A 16542-nucleotide genomic window follows, 5' to 3' on the forward strand; every position below is an offset into this window, starting at 1 on the left:
TATTTTCTTTACCCATTAAATACCCACATTAACTAAAACTTTTTAATTTAACTAAAATTATATAAAAGAAATTGTCTAAAATCATTAAAACACTATATGTTTGGTTAAAATATATAGTTAGCCCTCAATATGCATAAACTTAATTTTAATTTAAAAATTAAAATTAACAATTCTTTTTATTTAAAATAAAAAATTTTAATTTTTTAATTTAAAAAATTATTATAATTTTATATGAATTTATTTTATTTTTCAAAAAAAATATGTTTAATGATAATAATTGATATTTTAAGTAAAATGAAAGGTGTGAATTAAGCACATAGAAAAGCAGTGTTTGAAAAAGATAACAATTTCGATGCGCTTTGAAGGGAAGGAAAATTGTTGAGAAGTAGATTTAATTTTTCAATTTATTATATACATTTTTATTAATTGTATGCAAATTTCGACATAAAATAATTAATGTAACAATTATTAATTTTTTTTATCAAAATATATTGAAGACATCGAGGTGACAAACCTATTACCAAGTTGTTTTGGAAAGCAATATTACATTTGAAATTAAGATTACTTAAGAATTTCTTTCTAAGGAAATGAGCTAAACCATTAGTCTTTCTTTTAATAAATGAGAAGGAAATGCTTTAGGAGAGATTAGCCAAACCACCAATGTCCATGCTTTAGGAAATGCATAAAAACACTCAAAATTAAAAGCTGGTTTCTTTCAATGTGATTGCTTAATTGCTTCTGAAGAGTAAGCCAACAATCCTCCATAAATTGAGAAAGTTAAAGAGAAGATTGTGGCGAAAAGAAGAATTAAGCCAAATAACAACCATATAAAAACATTCAAAAAATAAATGAAATAATAATTCATTTGCCCCACAGAAAATACATTCAAATGACTTATCCGATAGCCCTCTATAAATCAACAAGTTGCAAGAAAGTCTTCCTAAAAATAAATTCAAAAAATTTTAATTTTACTTGACAACTATATCTTTCATAAATTTTTCCACAAACATGCATATGCTAATTGATAGTTTGGTCCCATATTGCCTGAGGATCCTTTCAACTTATTATCATATAAGATGGTGAAGCTTATATTTGATGCACTCATTTGAATGTTATGCACATTATGAAAATGGATTTTAAAAAAATAAATTTAAATATTATTAAAAACTATAGTATTGATTTTTTCGATTGCAACCTCAACTTATTAATCTATTCAAATATAATTCATTGTCAACTATCCATTATTAACTAAAATTATGATGCTTAAATTGATCCAACTAGTGATTTTAAATTACAAAGAGATTTAATTCCTAAAATTTTAAATTACAATACGAATAAATTTAATTTTAATTTAGCGAGTTAAAAATACTTAATTTTAAACCAAAGATTGGTATTCCTTCTCTATTTAATGAAAGCCACTAAAACTTCCGGTTTGAGGGATGAGGAAAGTTACCTGGAGAGTAGCAGCTGAACTCGATTGAAGTATTTCTTGTATTTGCTTTAATGAATTAAATGAAGAAAAAAACCAGCAAGATTAATAAAGCCATAAACATGAAATTACTCTAAATTAAATCTTTTAGCAATAAAAATTATATTATTTTATATATTAAAAAACATTAATATATTTACATTGATATATAAATACAGATAAAAGAAATATCATATAAAAATCACATATAACCATATTTAATAGACTCCAAATTTATATGTTTTGAATTTTGAGACCTAAATTTCAGTTAAATCCAGGGAGTTTTTAAACTACAAATTTAAGCCATATCCGTTATTCATATTCAAAACTTATTGAAGGAGATGAGACGGGATTAGAACCTAGCAGTAGAACTGAGTTGCATCCTGCAATACAAGTTGGTAGCTTCAGCGATCAGCAAGTGCTATAAGCTGCTCAACCACATTTGGGTCCGCCAGGGTGCTGGTGTCTCCAAGCTCATGTAGCTGCCTGGAAGCTATCTTTCTCAGAATCCTCCTCATTATCTTTCCACTCCTTGTCTTTGGAAGATCAGGAGCCCAGTGGATTTTGTCAGGTGCTGCAAATGCTCCTATCTGAAATGAACGGCAACTGATATTTCAGACTTCATTAGTAGAGCGAGAAATAAAGGGGATGTTTGGGGGGGGGGGGGGGTTTGGGTAGAAAGGACAGCTCCATAATTTGATTAGAGTTAATCACTAACTCTAAATTTCATATATTATCATAAATATATTTCACCATTATTTTTGTTGTCACTTCATTTGACACCATATCTCTAAATTTTAGAGTATAATTTATAAAAATTTAAAAAGTTTAATATAGTTATAATTTTTTTTTAAATTAAAGGCTTTTTATTATTTTATTTAAAATTAAAATTTATATTGTTATTATAATATATTTTTTTTAGTTTTATCCATAATTTAAATATAATATTTTGTATTAATTCAATTTCTAATTAATCTCCTTTTTAAACTATTTTTTCTGAAATCTACTTTAAATATTATTATAGTTTGAAAAAAATACATGATTAATAATATAATTAAAAATTAAAAAAATATAGTTAAGTTGCCATCACACTATATACCAATTTCATGATCAATTAAATTCTATCTTTATAATCTTTTTTTTAAATAGCTTTTTTCTATAAAACATTTTCAACCATATTTTAAATTATGTTTCTAAAATAATTTAGGAGATGAGTTAATTAGAAATTGAATTAATTGATATACACAAATTATTAATAAAATTAAAATAAATATAATAATAATATAAATTTTTTTAATTGTTATAAATTTTAATTTTAAACAAAAAATTTTTTACCTTTAAAAAAATTTATAATTACACTCTAACTTTTTAAATTTTTATCCATTATATCCTAAAATTTACTAATATGGTAAATGACATGATAATTCTATTAAACATTAATAATAAAGTAACGATGGGTATATTTAAAATAATACATAAAATTTAAAATTTAATTAGTAATTAAATTAAAATAAAATGCAATTACAAAAATTTGAAACAGATAAAAAAATTGTTTAGTGATTAACTCATTTAATTATAGAGGAGAAAATTGACTTACTCATCTTACGCGTTTAAATATATTGACAAAATAGGCTATATTGTATTATTATATATAAATAATGGACTAAAATAACTATTAATTTATTAAGTCCAATATAATAATTGAGTTATTAATAAACTATAAGGACAAAATGTTAATTTTTAAGTAATAATAGAAATTACATCTATTTATCTTTCATTTAACATGATTAATTAACAAGAAAAAAATTTAATTTAATTTTTATAAATTCATGCAAGATGTTAAATAAAGAGTTGCAATAGTAATTTTAAAAGCATTGGTGGAGAAAAAATTTTATTTTAAATGAGGGCAACCATAAAAATTAAATAGACTAGTAATAAAAATTTTAAGAGTAATAATGGGGCAAACTTTTCAGTGGGAAAAATAATATAAATTATGTATAATCGATTCAAAATAAATATATATATAAATTACAAAGAAAAATGCTGGAGGCAGTGAGAAAAGTGCGCCATTGCCCCCGCAGTGTATCCGCCTCTGGTGGAGGGAGTAAGTGGGGTAGTTTTTAAGCTTAATTAGTTATTTGGATATATTGAATGCAAGATCACTTACAATGCATTCAGACTAACGAAACTTGCATAAACAGAGTTATTGTAAATTATTAGTATAAAATGAGAATGGAATGTATGAGTCCATCTAAATCCGGTCTCATGTAAATTTTTCCGTATAATCATCCTTGAGAAATGAAGGATTGAATATGGACCTTGTTTCGCACTGTGAGGATAAGACTTTTCCTGAGTTCTTCACTGTAAGAAACACCCTCCACAAGGGTGACAAACGCATAAACACCCTGTCCCTTAACCTAACAGCAAGAAAATATCAACATTAGAGCCAATTTACATGCATTAAGCAGTAGCTATTATAATCAATGCCTCTAGTCCGACCGGTGCTCTTATTACTCTCTCTATCTCTCACTTGCACAAACACTTGCACAATGTTACCTCATGCTCAATGCCAACTACGGCGGCTTCTGCACATTGGGGATGAGAAACAAGAGCAGATTCCACTTCTTCTGTGCCAATACGACGACCGCTGCACAAACAATGAATGAGAAAATTATCATGATTAATGAGAACCTCACAGAAAGATGAGAAAACTGCACATCTGTAACAATCATTGTCAATTTCGTCTAGAGAATTGGAGCAAAAGAGGCTAGCAACTGGGATTCTTTAGTGTAGTGTATCTAACCCGATTACTTGGGATTTGTCCAGATATATACGGGATGATAACAGAAACAGCGGCACATACCTAACATTGATGACATCATCAACTCTTCCAGTAAGCCAATAGTATCCATCCTTGTCCCTGCAACATAGATGTCAACCATCAGTCTTTTGGTTGACCTAGTGTCCTGGGCAGACGAAGGGAACAAAGTTTGAAGTCCAGACAAGAAACGGCATCAAGATATATTTTAACATATTGGGTAGCCAGAGAAAAAAAAAAAAAACTGTTATCAAATTATAGAAATAACATGCCTTCTGCAGCCATCGCCACTGAAATAATAGCCGGGAAATGGCTTGAAGTATGTGGTTTCATATCTTTCATGATCACCATAAAGAGTTCGGAATGCCCCAGGCCATGAGCTTTTCACACAGAGATATCCACTGCACTCTCCTTCAATCTCAGCGCCCTTCTCATTTACTATAACAGGCTGCACTTGCACCAGAGGGAGGAATCAAGAAGCACAAGTAGTGAACACGAAGAGAAGATAGAACCAGGGGCGTTGCTGGGGAAGGGGCCACCACACCCCACCCCCCTTCCCCAAAGAAAAAATATATATATATATATATATTTGCCCCTCCAAGAATGGGCTCTCTCCAGATATTCTTCTTGGTTGCTTGAAATTTTTTGGTTTAATTTAAATGCATATATCAAATGGAATGATTTTTGTATAATACCCATTAGGAAAAAAAAACTGTGTTTAAATGGGTTATCCTTTTAGTATGTCTGTGTGTCTGTGTGTGTATATATATATGTATATTGTGATTGGTACTGTAATGCTTAATGAATTACTAATACATTTATCAGTATATGTATATACACATTTATAAGTTCACTTTTTATATATAGAAGGCAAAAACATAAAAATGAAAATTTTTTTATTCCATTGAAAACCTGAATACCAAAGAAAGGGAAAGTTGCAGAACCAGGTTTTTGTGGCCAGGCACCGGGCAATGGAGTAATCTGATACAGCAGCAGAAAAATATTGTTAAGATATTTACTAAGAAGGAAGTGAAGAAAACATACATATATAGGAAATATTAAGACAAATACAAGTAACATAAAGTTATCTGTTTTGGTAGCCATAGACAAAACAAAACTGCAGTAGCAGAGTGTTCTGAGTGAATGAACAGCAAATAAAAAGAAATGAAATTAAAATACCATGCAGCCCCCAGTTTCAGTTTGCCACCAAGTGTCAGATATAGGGCACCTGGAATCTCCAACTACATTGAAAAGCCACCTGTGAGAAACAGAATTTGTTACCATTATCTGGTCTAAAGATGGGGTTTTTGGATCAAGCAAATAAAAAAGAAAGATAGAGTTAAGAACCTCCAAGTGCTTGGATTAATGGGCTCGCCTGCACTTGCAAGAACTCGTAAAGATTTACGAGGATACCGAGTAACATACTGCATTACCAGATATAGTTGATATCAAAATCGATTCATGAGCAAAAGTGCCTCCATGAATGGATACATAAGCAAGTAAATGTGGAAAAATTACGATATGGATATACAAGTTTCATAGCCCCTAAAGAGGAAACAGGCAGCATAAATAAAGTAAACTCCGCAACATATCACTAAAAGAAACAAGCAGAACTCTTCCATAATATAACAAGTCTACAAACTAGGATTATTTCACCAGTGATGTCTGACTTTACTTTAAAATTTAAATCATCAATGCACAAGACAAATGGAGTTTCAAGAATAAATAAAGGCGAAAAAGGTTACAGATCCACGACAGAAGCTACAGAGAGACTTCAGCTTAAAGGAAACTATGAACCTAGATCATGAAAATTTGCAAATACCAAATGTGAAATCAACTCCATATAGCTTGGCAAAGGCACTGTTAATTTTATTTTAACCCTATCATGATTAAAATAAGTTAATGAAAATGTATCACCTACATAATTTTTCATGCAAGAAAAGAGAAATATCTTGCCTCAACACCAGCGCGAATGAGAGACCGCACCAACGTGGGGGCAGCCTGAAATATTGTCACTTTAAATTTCTCAACAATATCCCAACATCGTCCATAATCAGGATAATTGAGAGCCTGTAGGCAAAATGCTATTAAGTGGGGACACTTGCAGAAACAAGCAAGTTGAGTTGAACTGAAGGGAACTCACATCAACATAAACATAGCATGGATATTCTCTACTTGAAATGTTGCTGGTAAAAAACACTGCTAATAAAGTTTGTCAGGATACATGGCCTCTACAATATTACTTGTTGTAAGTGTCGTATCATGATAAACCATAAACTTTTGCTTAGACTATATACTTTTGTGGATTAGCATCTCACTTTCCACCCCTGGCAATTCTGCTTTTCATGGTTTCCAACTTTTTTTGTTTTGTAAAATAAGTAATCTAACCAGTCAAAGAACTTCATAATTATTTTGGATGACAGATACACTTTTTGCTTTTACATTTATCATAATTTTCTTTTCTCTGTAAAAGGATTTTGAAGTGCCAAGAACTAAAAACCATTGAATTATAAAAAATATACATCTGGGTTTTTAGACATTACATCAGTACACGTATGGACAAAATAGTTTAAAAGTTCAAAAAAGAAAAAAAGTTACCCCTTCAAAAATCACAACTGTTGCTCCATTGAGCAAGGGTCCATAAGTCACATAGCTATGCCCAGTGATCCAGCCACAGTCAGCTGTACACCTGATATACAACGAATTTCTTGATAATTTCAAGATACTCTCAGCTGCTTTGAATTGAAAAATCCAAGGAAACATAAACAATAACAAGAAGTTGGAGTTTCATCAATACCAGTAGATATCAGATGGTTTATAATCAAATGCATACTTAAATGTTGTGGCAGTGTAAACCATATATCCTCCAGTTGTATGGAGAACACCCTTTAGGAAAAAAATAATAATAAGAGGGAAAAGAAATAAAAACAATAAGTAAAGAAAATAGAGAGAGAGAGGGAAAAAGAAGAAGAAATAGAGAAAGCAAAAAAAATTATGATTGAAAACCAGTAAAGTGAAAAGGAAATTCAAATTGGATTGTGGACACCTTTGGCTTCCCTGTGCTCCCACTAGTATACAGTAGAAAAAGTGGATCTTCTGCATCAACCCACTCTACTTCACAAGTAGTTGGATATTTAGGGACAACATCCTGAAAGATGTTAGTCATTCATAAAAACTTAAAACATAAAAGTATTAGCTACACAATAATTATCAACTGTACAAGCTGTCTTTCTAGCAATATTACCCATTAATATTCATAGACATGTAGCTTATAGTAAATGATTAGCATTCCCTGTTTTATGCAAATAAAATAGAGATAGTAATGCAAGAAAATAATTGTATTTCCAATATCCAATTAAGAAAAATCTTTTATTTCCTTATGACATATGTTAAATGAGCTGTTATGTTCCATCCTTACCTGCCACCATACATCTCTGCCCTCCTGCCATTTAGTGCTTTCCCTCTTCATAGCAGATTTGTTTTCATAAGTTAAACATAGATCTGGTTGAAATAAGAAATGAACCACGTGGAAAGGTGAAGGAAATGATCATGCATAAACCACAGAGCTTGTATTTAATTTACATACCAACTGAGATGCCAGTTTTAGCAGATTCAATAAGAGCAGCATCAACAATGTCTATGAGTGTAATAACTTTAGAACCTCTATTGACAGCATTGCATGTAATCACAATTTTTGGCTTACTGTCTACAATTCTTTGAGCAAGAGATTCAGCAGAAAATCCTGCAAAAACAACCTGATCGAACGAAAAGGGTAAGAGGCATTTGTTAAGCAAAAGATGCAAAGAAGATCAGGCTTGCAGTTGTGCTTTAATACCGAGTGTAGAGCACCAATGCGGGCACAAGCAAGCATTGCGATAGGGAGTTCCATGATCATGGGTAAATAAATGACAACGGCATCACCTTTTTTAACACCTTTATCTTTTAAATAATTGGCTAGCTACAGAAAAGATAATACCGTTAATCCCCAGTTCAGCAATTAATTATTGATATATTTTCTTTTGCCCTTGTAAGAATATAATAACGAGGACAACAAAAATAACCTGGCAAACACTTTGGAGAAGCTGAGAGTAAGTTAGCGAGTCTTGGGAGCCAGGGTCATTGGGTTCCCAGTAAATGGCAATCTTGTCACCATTTCCAGATTCAACATTTCTATCCAAACAATTGTAACAAATGTTGGTGATACCGCCTCTGAACCACTGCGTATTTACATTATTACTGTCAATACTAGTATCATCGATTACAATTTTGAAAATGCAGCATTTTATGACAATATTAAAGAAGACGACGTATGAAAGCAAAAGAATGACCTCAATCTTAATGTTCCCCTTTCGGAAATCGAAATTCTCCGAGAAAACTGGTTGTCCCCATTTCTGCTTCCAGTAGAACTGGGAAGCAATACCGGACCAAAATCCCGCTGGATCTTCAACGGACCATTTATACATCTCCAAGTACTGATCTCACCAGAAAAAAAAAGAAAAAGGAAGTTAAGATTTCCATTCCTAGTAAAATCAAACGTTCCAGTATTAATTGACAATCGCAGAAAAGCTGCAAGTTACCTTCTCAAGAGAGGGAACGAGAGCCTGACGAGAGAAGTCATCGTTGGGGAAGACGAGTTCGTCGTCTTCAGAAGCCAAAGCTTCTCCTAAAACAACAGCGTTAACACCAGTAATTTTCCCGGTACTGGACGGCTGAGTAGACCTCGAAGCATTCTTGAGAATCTGATTCGCCTTCCCGATCCCAACAGGAAGCCGGCGGCAACAAATACGAGAGTAGGAGGCTGAAGGCCTCGCCACGGCGGGAGATAATTGAAAAGCGAGAGCATCATGAGCTGCAACATTTCCAACATCACAACTATATGAGACCGGAAGGGGATTCCTTTTTAAATTTCCGTTAGTTGCTTACAATGCACTTCAATTTAATTAATTAGCTGACGACATGTCTTGGTTAACGGCGATAACTAATTGAGAATTTAACTAGTAGCTCTTTTTTTAAAAAACAAAAAAGAATACAAATAGAGAAAAGGCAAAGTTTACCTGCTGATAATGCAGTTGCTGCCTCCATAATCACTTCTCTTCAAAGGTTAGACTACTTGATTAGAAATCAGTAATCACTGATTAATTAATTTTATTGACGCAAATAATTAGCTATTAAATATATGGATTAAAATTCAAAAAGAAAAAGAGAGAAATAGTGTTCGAGGAAAAATAAGAAGAAGAAGAAGAAGATAGAAAGATGGTGGTAGAAGCATGGAAAACTGAGAGAAGGAAAGAAAATGGAGTTTATTGAGAAGATGATGAGGACTGATGACTGATGATCCCAACACATTGAAAGCAGCTTGCTTTAAATGCTGCCATCTAATTGCTCGTCCGCCGCGTAATTTGTTTACAATTTCAATTAATTTTTTCAAACATGTCAATTATATATATATAAATTTTATAATTTTTTTAGATTATAATAACATTTAGTTATATAAAATTCATACGTTAAATAGTTTTTCGACTAATTTAAATTTAAATATAACATTAATACAATTAATCAATTAAATTAAAGATTTATAAATAAAAATAAAATAATTTATAATTATAATTTATTAAATATATATAAGGATAAATTAGTTCCTTCACTTAAACGCCATAACAACATCAGAATTATTTTAGGTATCGATTATTTTCATTATTATTTTTTTTTATTTTTCTTTGCACACTCATTCTCTTTTTATTTTATTTTTCAATTTTCTTGCTATTTTAATAATAAATGCAAGGCAACATTATCAACATGAATTTTCCATTGCTAAAATTATATACTGCTATTTTTTTATTATTTTTAAATTTTAGTTATTTTTTAAAAATTTTATTTTAGCTAATATAAAATTTAATTATATAGAATTTTTAAATGTTAAAATAATTTTTCAACCAATTTAAATTAATGGAAAATCAATATACTTAATCAATAAAATTAAAAAATTTTAAATAAAAATAAAATTTATATTTACGCTTTTATATATATAATAAATTTAATATGCATTTATGTTCCGAATAATGGAAGCCTATTGGAAAATTATTTAAGGTAGCGATTATTTTCATTATTAATATTTTTATCATTTTTCTTTGCACACTTTTTTTCCATTTTATCATTTTCTTGCAATTCTATATAATAACATTAACTATATAATTTAACTATTGAATAATTATATTTTATAAAATATAATTATTTAATTTTTTTTTTAAATTCAAAGTGTGTAAATCATGTATGGATATTAAATATTTATATTTTTATAAAAATTAAATATAAAAATATAACAATAAAAATAATTAAAATATCAATTGATTTTTTAAATAAATTGCAATAAATAAAACGATGCTGAGAAACATGCACTTCGCTTATCTTGACATAATTCAACAATTAAAGCATCAATTCCAATTTAATAGTGTTAGGTTTAAGTCACATCATCATATTTATTTCCTATTAAAGAAAAAAATATTATTTTCTTCATTTAGCAAATTTAGCAAATTTCATTGGGTCACCTATTCTGCCATACTAATACGAACGTACTAATATAGACGTACGAGAGTATTAGATTTCTGTCCCATGCATAACGGTCATTTAATTCTCCTCTGACACGCATGCTAGGGACTCACCAGGCGGATGGGGTGGCCACATTCCTTCTTCTGAACTGGACTGGGAGAGGAGATTAAGATTGAGTTTAGAGGAGGTCTGATCATTGGACCGGAAAAGACAGGACCGGCCTGATTGAGAAATCTATATAGAACCCGATCTTAAAGCTGAGCGGGCTGGACCTGACTCACGCGGGAGACTTAGAAGTCTTGGGCTGTCATCGTGAGCCTGACCTTGGTTCGGGATAGTGAAATCCGTCGTTAATTTTTATTTATGTATCATTAATTTGGGGTCATATTTAGTTAAGTAATTTAACAAGAATTTCAAAAAATATTGAAATTATTAAAATTAAAAAAAATGATTTTATTTAAAATTATTTATATCAAAATTACTTAATTAATTTTTGAAAATATATTTTTAATCTTTTTCTTTCACTTTTTATTTTTGTTTGTTTCAATTTTAAATTTATTTCTTATTTTTTAATTACTAATTGCTTTTTAAAAAATTAATTGAATTTAATATTAACTATTATTTTATAACTAATATTAAAAAATTTATTATATTATTTGATTAATTTAAAAAATCTTAATTTATAATTTTTAATGATAAAAAATAATGTAAAATTCAGATCTTAAATATTATAAAAACATTAATAATAACTTTTCAATCAATCTTATTTATAAGAATAAATATCTTTATTTAGTTTAAAAATAATAAGAATAGAATAATTAAATTAATTTAAATTTATTATTAATTTATTGAATAAAAAGAGTTTAATTAAATTTTGTTATATTTAAATTAATTTCAAATAAGTAAATTATTTTATGAATAAAAAAATTTTAATTTTTTCATTACAAAAATGGCATCCCAAACAACGGTTTTAAGAATTTATTTTTATAATGATGATTTTTATTATTCGATTATTCTTATCAAATGTTAATGAGATCTCAAGCTTTCAAAACTTTTGAGGATTTATTAATAATTGAAAAAAAAAAACTCTGAAATTCTTTAGTACTTATTGAAAAAACGTCACCATTCCCACCATAGCTTCCTGTTCTTTTTTTTTTCATCAAATTTATTTTATTATTTTTCTATTCCAATAATTTAATTTTAAATCCAATATAAAGATGGACGAAATCACAATTAAATAATTTAATTTTTAAAATATATAAACTAAATTAGTATTCATAATAAAAGTTAGAGACCATATTATAATTTCTCTCTACCGAATGCTTACTATATAATATATGTATATATATTTTAGAAAATGCACAACTTTCATAATTTTAGTTAGAATGAAAAATTTATTTGAATTGATTTTTTACAGAAGAATTACTATTTAATTTTTATAGTATAATAAATTTTATTAGTTATTTTTTTTAAAAAAATATATTAAAATATTTATAAGGTATTAGAAAATTTATTAATTAATATTTTTATTAATTTTAATTATTAAGTATCCAAAAAATTTAATATACCATATCCTCAATTTAATTTAATTTGTATAAATTAAAGATCAATGAATTTTATTTATATTATAAAAATAAAATAATAAAATAGTTAATGTGTAAAATTAATAAAATATTGATTAATAAATATTTTAACATATTAAGATGTTTTAATGAATTTTTTTAAAATTAATAATTTAACTAATATGTTTCTCAGATTACTAAATAGTTATTTACGTGCAAAATTGTTTAAAAATTTATTTGAATTTTTTGATGAATGGTTGAAACGGAGCGAATTAGAATTCGAGAACATACCAGTTTCGTCTCTAGTCTCTACTCCTGGCCTTCCAAATCAGAATTATCCGATTTCATAATCCAAACGGAGGGGGAAAATAAAATTTGATGGGTGCGAGCAGTGATCCGAATCAAGACGGCTCCGATGAGCAGCAGAAGCGATCGGAGATCTACACCTACGAAGCTCCCTGGCACATTTATGCCATGAACTGGAGCGTCCGCCGTGACAAGAAGTACCGACTCGCCATTGCCAGCCTCCTCGAGCAGTACCCTAACAGGGTCGAGGTTGTCCAGCTCGACGATTCCAACGGCGAGATCCGTCCCGACCCCAACCTTTCTTTCGAACACCCTTACCCGCCCACTAAGACCATGTTTATTCCTGATAAAGAGTGCCAGAAGCCTGATCTCTTGGCCACTTCCAGCGATTTCCTCCGCCTGTGGCGTATCGGCGATGACCAGTCGCGTGTGGAGCTTAAGAGCGTGCTTAATGGTAACAAGAGTAGCGAGTTCTGTGGGCCTATCACTTCGTTTGACTGGAATGAGGTGGATCCCAAGCGCATCGGCACTTCGAGCATCGATACTACCTGCACCATCTGGGATATCGAGCGTGAGACCGTTGATACTCAGCTCATCGCTCACGATAAGGAGGTTTACGACATCGCCTGGGGCGGGGTCGGTGTTTTCGCGTCTGTCTCCGCTGACGGTTCCGTTAGGGTTTTCGACCTTCGCGATAAGGAGCATTCCACCATCATATATGAGAGCTCGGAGCCTGACACCCCCTTGGTGCGACTAGGATGGAATAAGCAGGACCCGAGGTACATGGCTACCATCATCATGGACAGTGCCAAGGTGGTGGTTCTGGACATCCGGTTCCCGACTCTCCCTGTGGTGGAGTTGCAGAGGCACCACGCTAGCGTCAATGCTCTTGCTTGGGCTCCACACAGCTCTTGCCACATTTGCACTGCTGGGGATGATTCCCAGGCCTTGATTTGGGACCTCTCCTCCATGGGGCAGCCCGTTGAGGGTGGATTGGATCCCATTCTTGCTTACACTGCGGGGGCTGAAATTGAGCAGCTGCAGTGGTCTTCTTCTCAGCCTGATTGGGTTGCTATTGCCTTCTCTACTAAGCTGCAGATTCTCAGGGTTTGATACTGCAATTCATATACTATTATCTACCTGCAGAAAAAATGCAATTTGCTAGTTAACAAGGTAAAAGAATTGCTTGATTTATACCTAATACTGACTGGTCTTCAACTTGTGATATTAAAATGCTTAAAATTAGTTTTACGATGCAAGCTTTTTAGCCTCCTTTCATGTGATTTCCCAGTTTTTTCATGTTCTGTTTGTTCTACACAAGCATCTAAACGGCCAAATCTCATCAATAATTGATGAGCTCAGGTAGTAGAATGCATAAGCATATTCCAACAGCAAGGTCTGGATGGAAAGATTCTGCATTATCGCTAGTCACTCTGACTATAAAACCAAAAGGTGGTTCAACTGTCAATTTTGGGACCTAGACTGGGAAGATAGACTGGAGAAAGTTAAGTTGCAACTCCTTGTGGCAATTCCCTTATATGGACCACCTCGTATTATTATATTTTACGTGCTGAATTCAAACTCAATTTGATGGCTGATACCGCTATCTTCTTTCACTATTCTGCATTGGTTGAAGGTTTTTGCCTTAATAGGCATGTAAATGGTTGAGGGTCCCATCTCTATATTGTAATGCCTCTAGTTTAAGTAACTACAATATTTTGTCGTTCCTTATTTTTCCATTATATTGTAGTAGGCATAGCAAAATTATGTAGAACTACAGATATTACACATCTGGGCTATTTGGAGTTGGGGGAAGAAAATACAATTTTCCTTTTCTGGTAGCATATGAGAGAGGATGAATTGGTTGCTCCTCACCCTAAATTCATAAGATTTACTATTGTGGCAAGAGTTGTGATAGCATTATGTTAGTTCCAAATAATTTTCTTGAAGTCTGATGGTTGGAATCTGAGAAATGCAGCCTAGGTAAAGGTTGGTACTTGGTAGTTCAATTGGAACTTTCATGTTTTTATGGAGGAGAAAGGAAACAATAATTCTAGGAGGTTTGCTTAGTTCGATATTTGGCAAGATAAACTGGAAATATTGTGTTTTACTTTCCTGAGGTGAAAGTGGAAGGTGGAAGTGGATGAGGATTTGTCAAAGGAAACATAATTTGTTCTCCTGTCAAGGAATGTGGAAGCAATAGACCTATATGCTAGTACAGAAGAGAAGGGCTTGAACAGTGCATTTTTTTGTGTGTTTCTTGTGATTATAAGGACTAGGCTAATATTTATTTTCCTTTCTCTGTTTTCTGTTCTTGGACGTGTGTATTTCTTTTTAAAAAGCTATTATAGCTGATATTTTCCTTTTCTACTGTTTGCGTTCTTTCTTTCTCTCTTTATGTATATGTTAGGTGTACCAGACTCCCAGTGGTAGCCCAGTGGTAGCAGTTTTATTTACTTGTGGGATCATTACTTGAAACTTTGGGAAAGGAAAGTGTTTGTAGAAGGTTTAGGAATAAGGTAAAGTTGTTAGGTAGTGGAGTGAAGGAGGGAAGAGGTGTTGGAAGAAGCTATTAGAGTCCTGTTTTAACTGCCGAGAGGGGAAGCTGCAAACTGTATAAATAGAGCTTTCAAGCTCTAATGTAAAGCATTCCAAGAATTAAGAATGCGAATCAATAATTTCTTTCTTCCTCTCTCTCTCTCTCTCTCTCTAATTCTGTCTACCATGCAATTCTCTTCCTACCTTTCGGACTTGTTAGTGATGCAATCCTTAGCAGAAGTCATCAAGCAGCATGGCATAAATTATACGTAATCAAAGGTGATTTTTTGTCAAGCAATATAGAAATCTAGCTAGCTGACTTGAGCATGCTAGCTGATGAACAATTGATAATGGATTGTTTATAATCATCGTGTTGTGAAGATAATACATCAATTTATATTTGGAGCACTTATGGTGTGGGACCAAATATTAATATAAATAGTTCACCAGATGATTGATTCAAATGAGCATTGCTGGGTTTGTGTGTTAAGACTAAAATTATGCTCTAATCAGTTACATTCATTAATTTAAGCTGTGTTTTTTTCCTCTGAGCATTTTTCCTCTTTATGTTGGAAAAATAATGCTGTTTTTTTTATAAAAAAAAATTACTTGGGATTAATATTTTTCTATTTTTTTTATTAATTAGTCCAAATCGATTTTTAATTGTTTAAAGTCGGAAATCTTAAGTTTTAAACGTGTATCTCAAAAAAATGTAACCCTGTCTGAAAGGATTCCCTTGTTAACATAATCAAGCCAAATTCACACGTATATATGTTCTTTCAATTGCAAAATGAGTTTTTCCTGCAAATTTCTTCTTTTTTATGTCCATAGAAGTATATAAATTAAGAACTCAGTTATTTACTCTCAAATTAATTTTTATAAATTATTTCCTTCTGTATTCAAATATTTTAAACCAAAGTACCCAAAATATATATTTAGACTTTTAAGCTTTTATGGTCCGTTATTAAATAGAAAAAATAAAATTAATTTTTTGCTTAATTATTTGCAATATATATTGAATCTTTTAACAAATTTAATAACCATAAATTCATTTTAAAATAGAACTAAAAATTGCGTACTTTTTATCAATATAAATTGATAATACCAGTTAGTTTTAATTCAATGGTAATACAAACATCTTCAAAATTTGAATTCAAACCCTAATCAGAATTAATCGTAATCTATTAGTAACCAGTATGTAAGATTAGGACAATTATAGCCGCGTAAAATGTGAAGTTAATGAGATGCCCCTCCACTGGCACAAGAGTAGAACAAGTTCCTAAAGTGAAGTCCTATGCTCCTAG

General features: G+C 31.1%; 2 protein-coding genes across 5 annotated transcripts; one reads left to right on the forward strand and one right to left on the reverse strand.

Annotated features, from left to right (window-relative positions):
- Positions 1-1674: 1674 nt before the first annotated feature.
- On the reverse strand, positions 1675-9633 carry LOC122721204 (acetyl-coenzyme A synthetase, chloroplastic/glyoxysomal-like). Of its 3 annotated transcripts, none has more exons than XM_043956333.1 (19): positions 9341-9633; positions 8864-9135; positions 8615-8758; positions 8348-8503; positions 8122-8244; positions 7873-8041; positions 7705-7787; positions 7333-7434; positions 7084-7172; positions 6885-6975; positions 6243-6356; positions 5634-5710; positions 5466-5544; positions 5199-5267; positions 4559-4734; positions 4332-4388; positions 4025-4115; positions 3787-3885; positions 1675-2058 (listed from the first exon to the last, which is right to left on the reverse strand). In XM_043956333.1, exons 1-19 carry the CDS (start codon positions 9366-9368, stop codon positions 1873-1875), a joined length of 2205 nt encoding a protein of 734 aa, XP_043812268.1. In that variant the 5' UTR covers positions 9369-9633; the 3' UTR covers positions 1675-1872. The 3 variants fall into 3 exon arrangements, with proteins under 3 accessions (XP_043812268.1, XP_043812270.1, XP_043812269.1); XM_043956335.1 differs by having other exon boundaries at positions 1675-2074; XM_043956334.1 differs by lacking the exon at positions 6243-6356.
- A 3019-nt stretch (positions 9634-12652) lies between these two features.
- On the forward strand, positions 12653-15393 carry LOC110613843 (WD repeat-containing protein LWD1). Of its 2 annotated transcripts, none has more exons than XM_021755198.2 (2): positions 12653-13873; positions 15111-15393. In XM_021755198.2, the coding sequence occupies exon 1, from the start codon at positions 12773-12775 to the stop codon at positions 13811-13813; it is 1041 nt and encodes a 346-aa protein (XP_021610890.1). In that variant the 5' UTR covers positions 12653-12772; the 3' UTR covers positions 13814-13873; positions 15111-15393. The 2 variants fall into 2 exon arrangements, with proteins under 2 accessions (XP_021610890.1, XP_021610891.1); XM_021755199.2 differs by lacking the exon at positions 15111-15393 and adding an exon at positions 14063-15070.
- The last annotated feature ends 1149 nt before the right edge of the window (positions 15394-16542 follow it).

This window comes from Manihot esculenta, chromosome 4 (genome assembly GCF_001659605.2).
Source record: "Manihot esculenta cultivar AM560-2 chromosome 4, M.esculenta_v8, whole genome shotgun sequence".
Taxonomy (NCBI): domain Eukaryota; kingdom Viridiplantae; phylum Streptophyta; class Magnoliopsida; order Malpighiales; family Euphorbiaceae; genus Manihot; species Manihot esculenta.

Coding starts and splice junctions, on each gene's coding strand:
- LOC122721204 (XM_043956333.1), bottom strand. CDS start 9,368: ATGGAGGCAGCAACTGCATTATCAGCAG. Junction 8,504..8,614: donor AGGGGAACATTAAGATTGAG/GTCATTCTTTTG, acceptor GTAAATACGCAG/TGGTTCAGAGGCGGTATCAC. Junction 8,042..8,121: donor GCATTGGTGCTCTACACTCG/GTATTAAAGCAC, acceptor TCGTTCGATCAG/GTTGTTTTTGCAGGATTTTC.
- LOC110613843 (XM_021755198.2), top strand. CDS start 12,773: ATGGGTGCGAGCAGTGATCCGAATCAAGACGGCTCCGATGAGCAGCAG.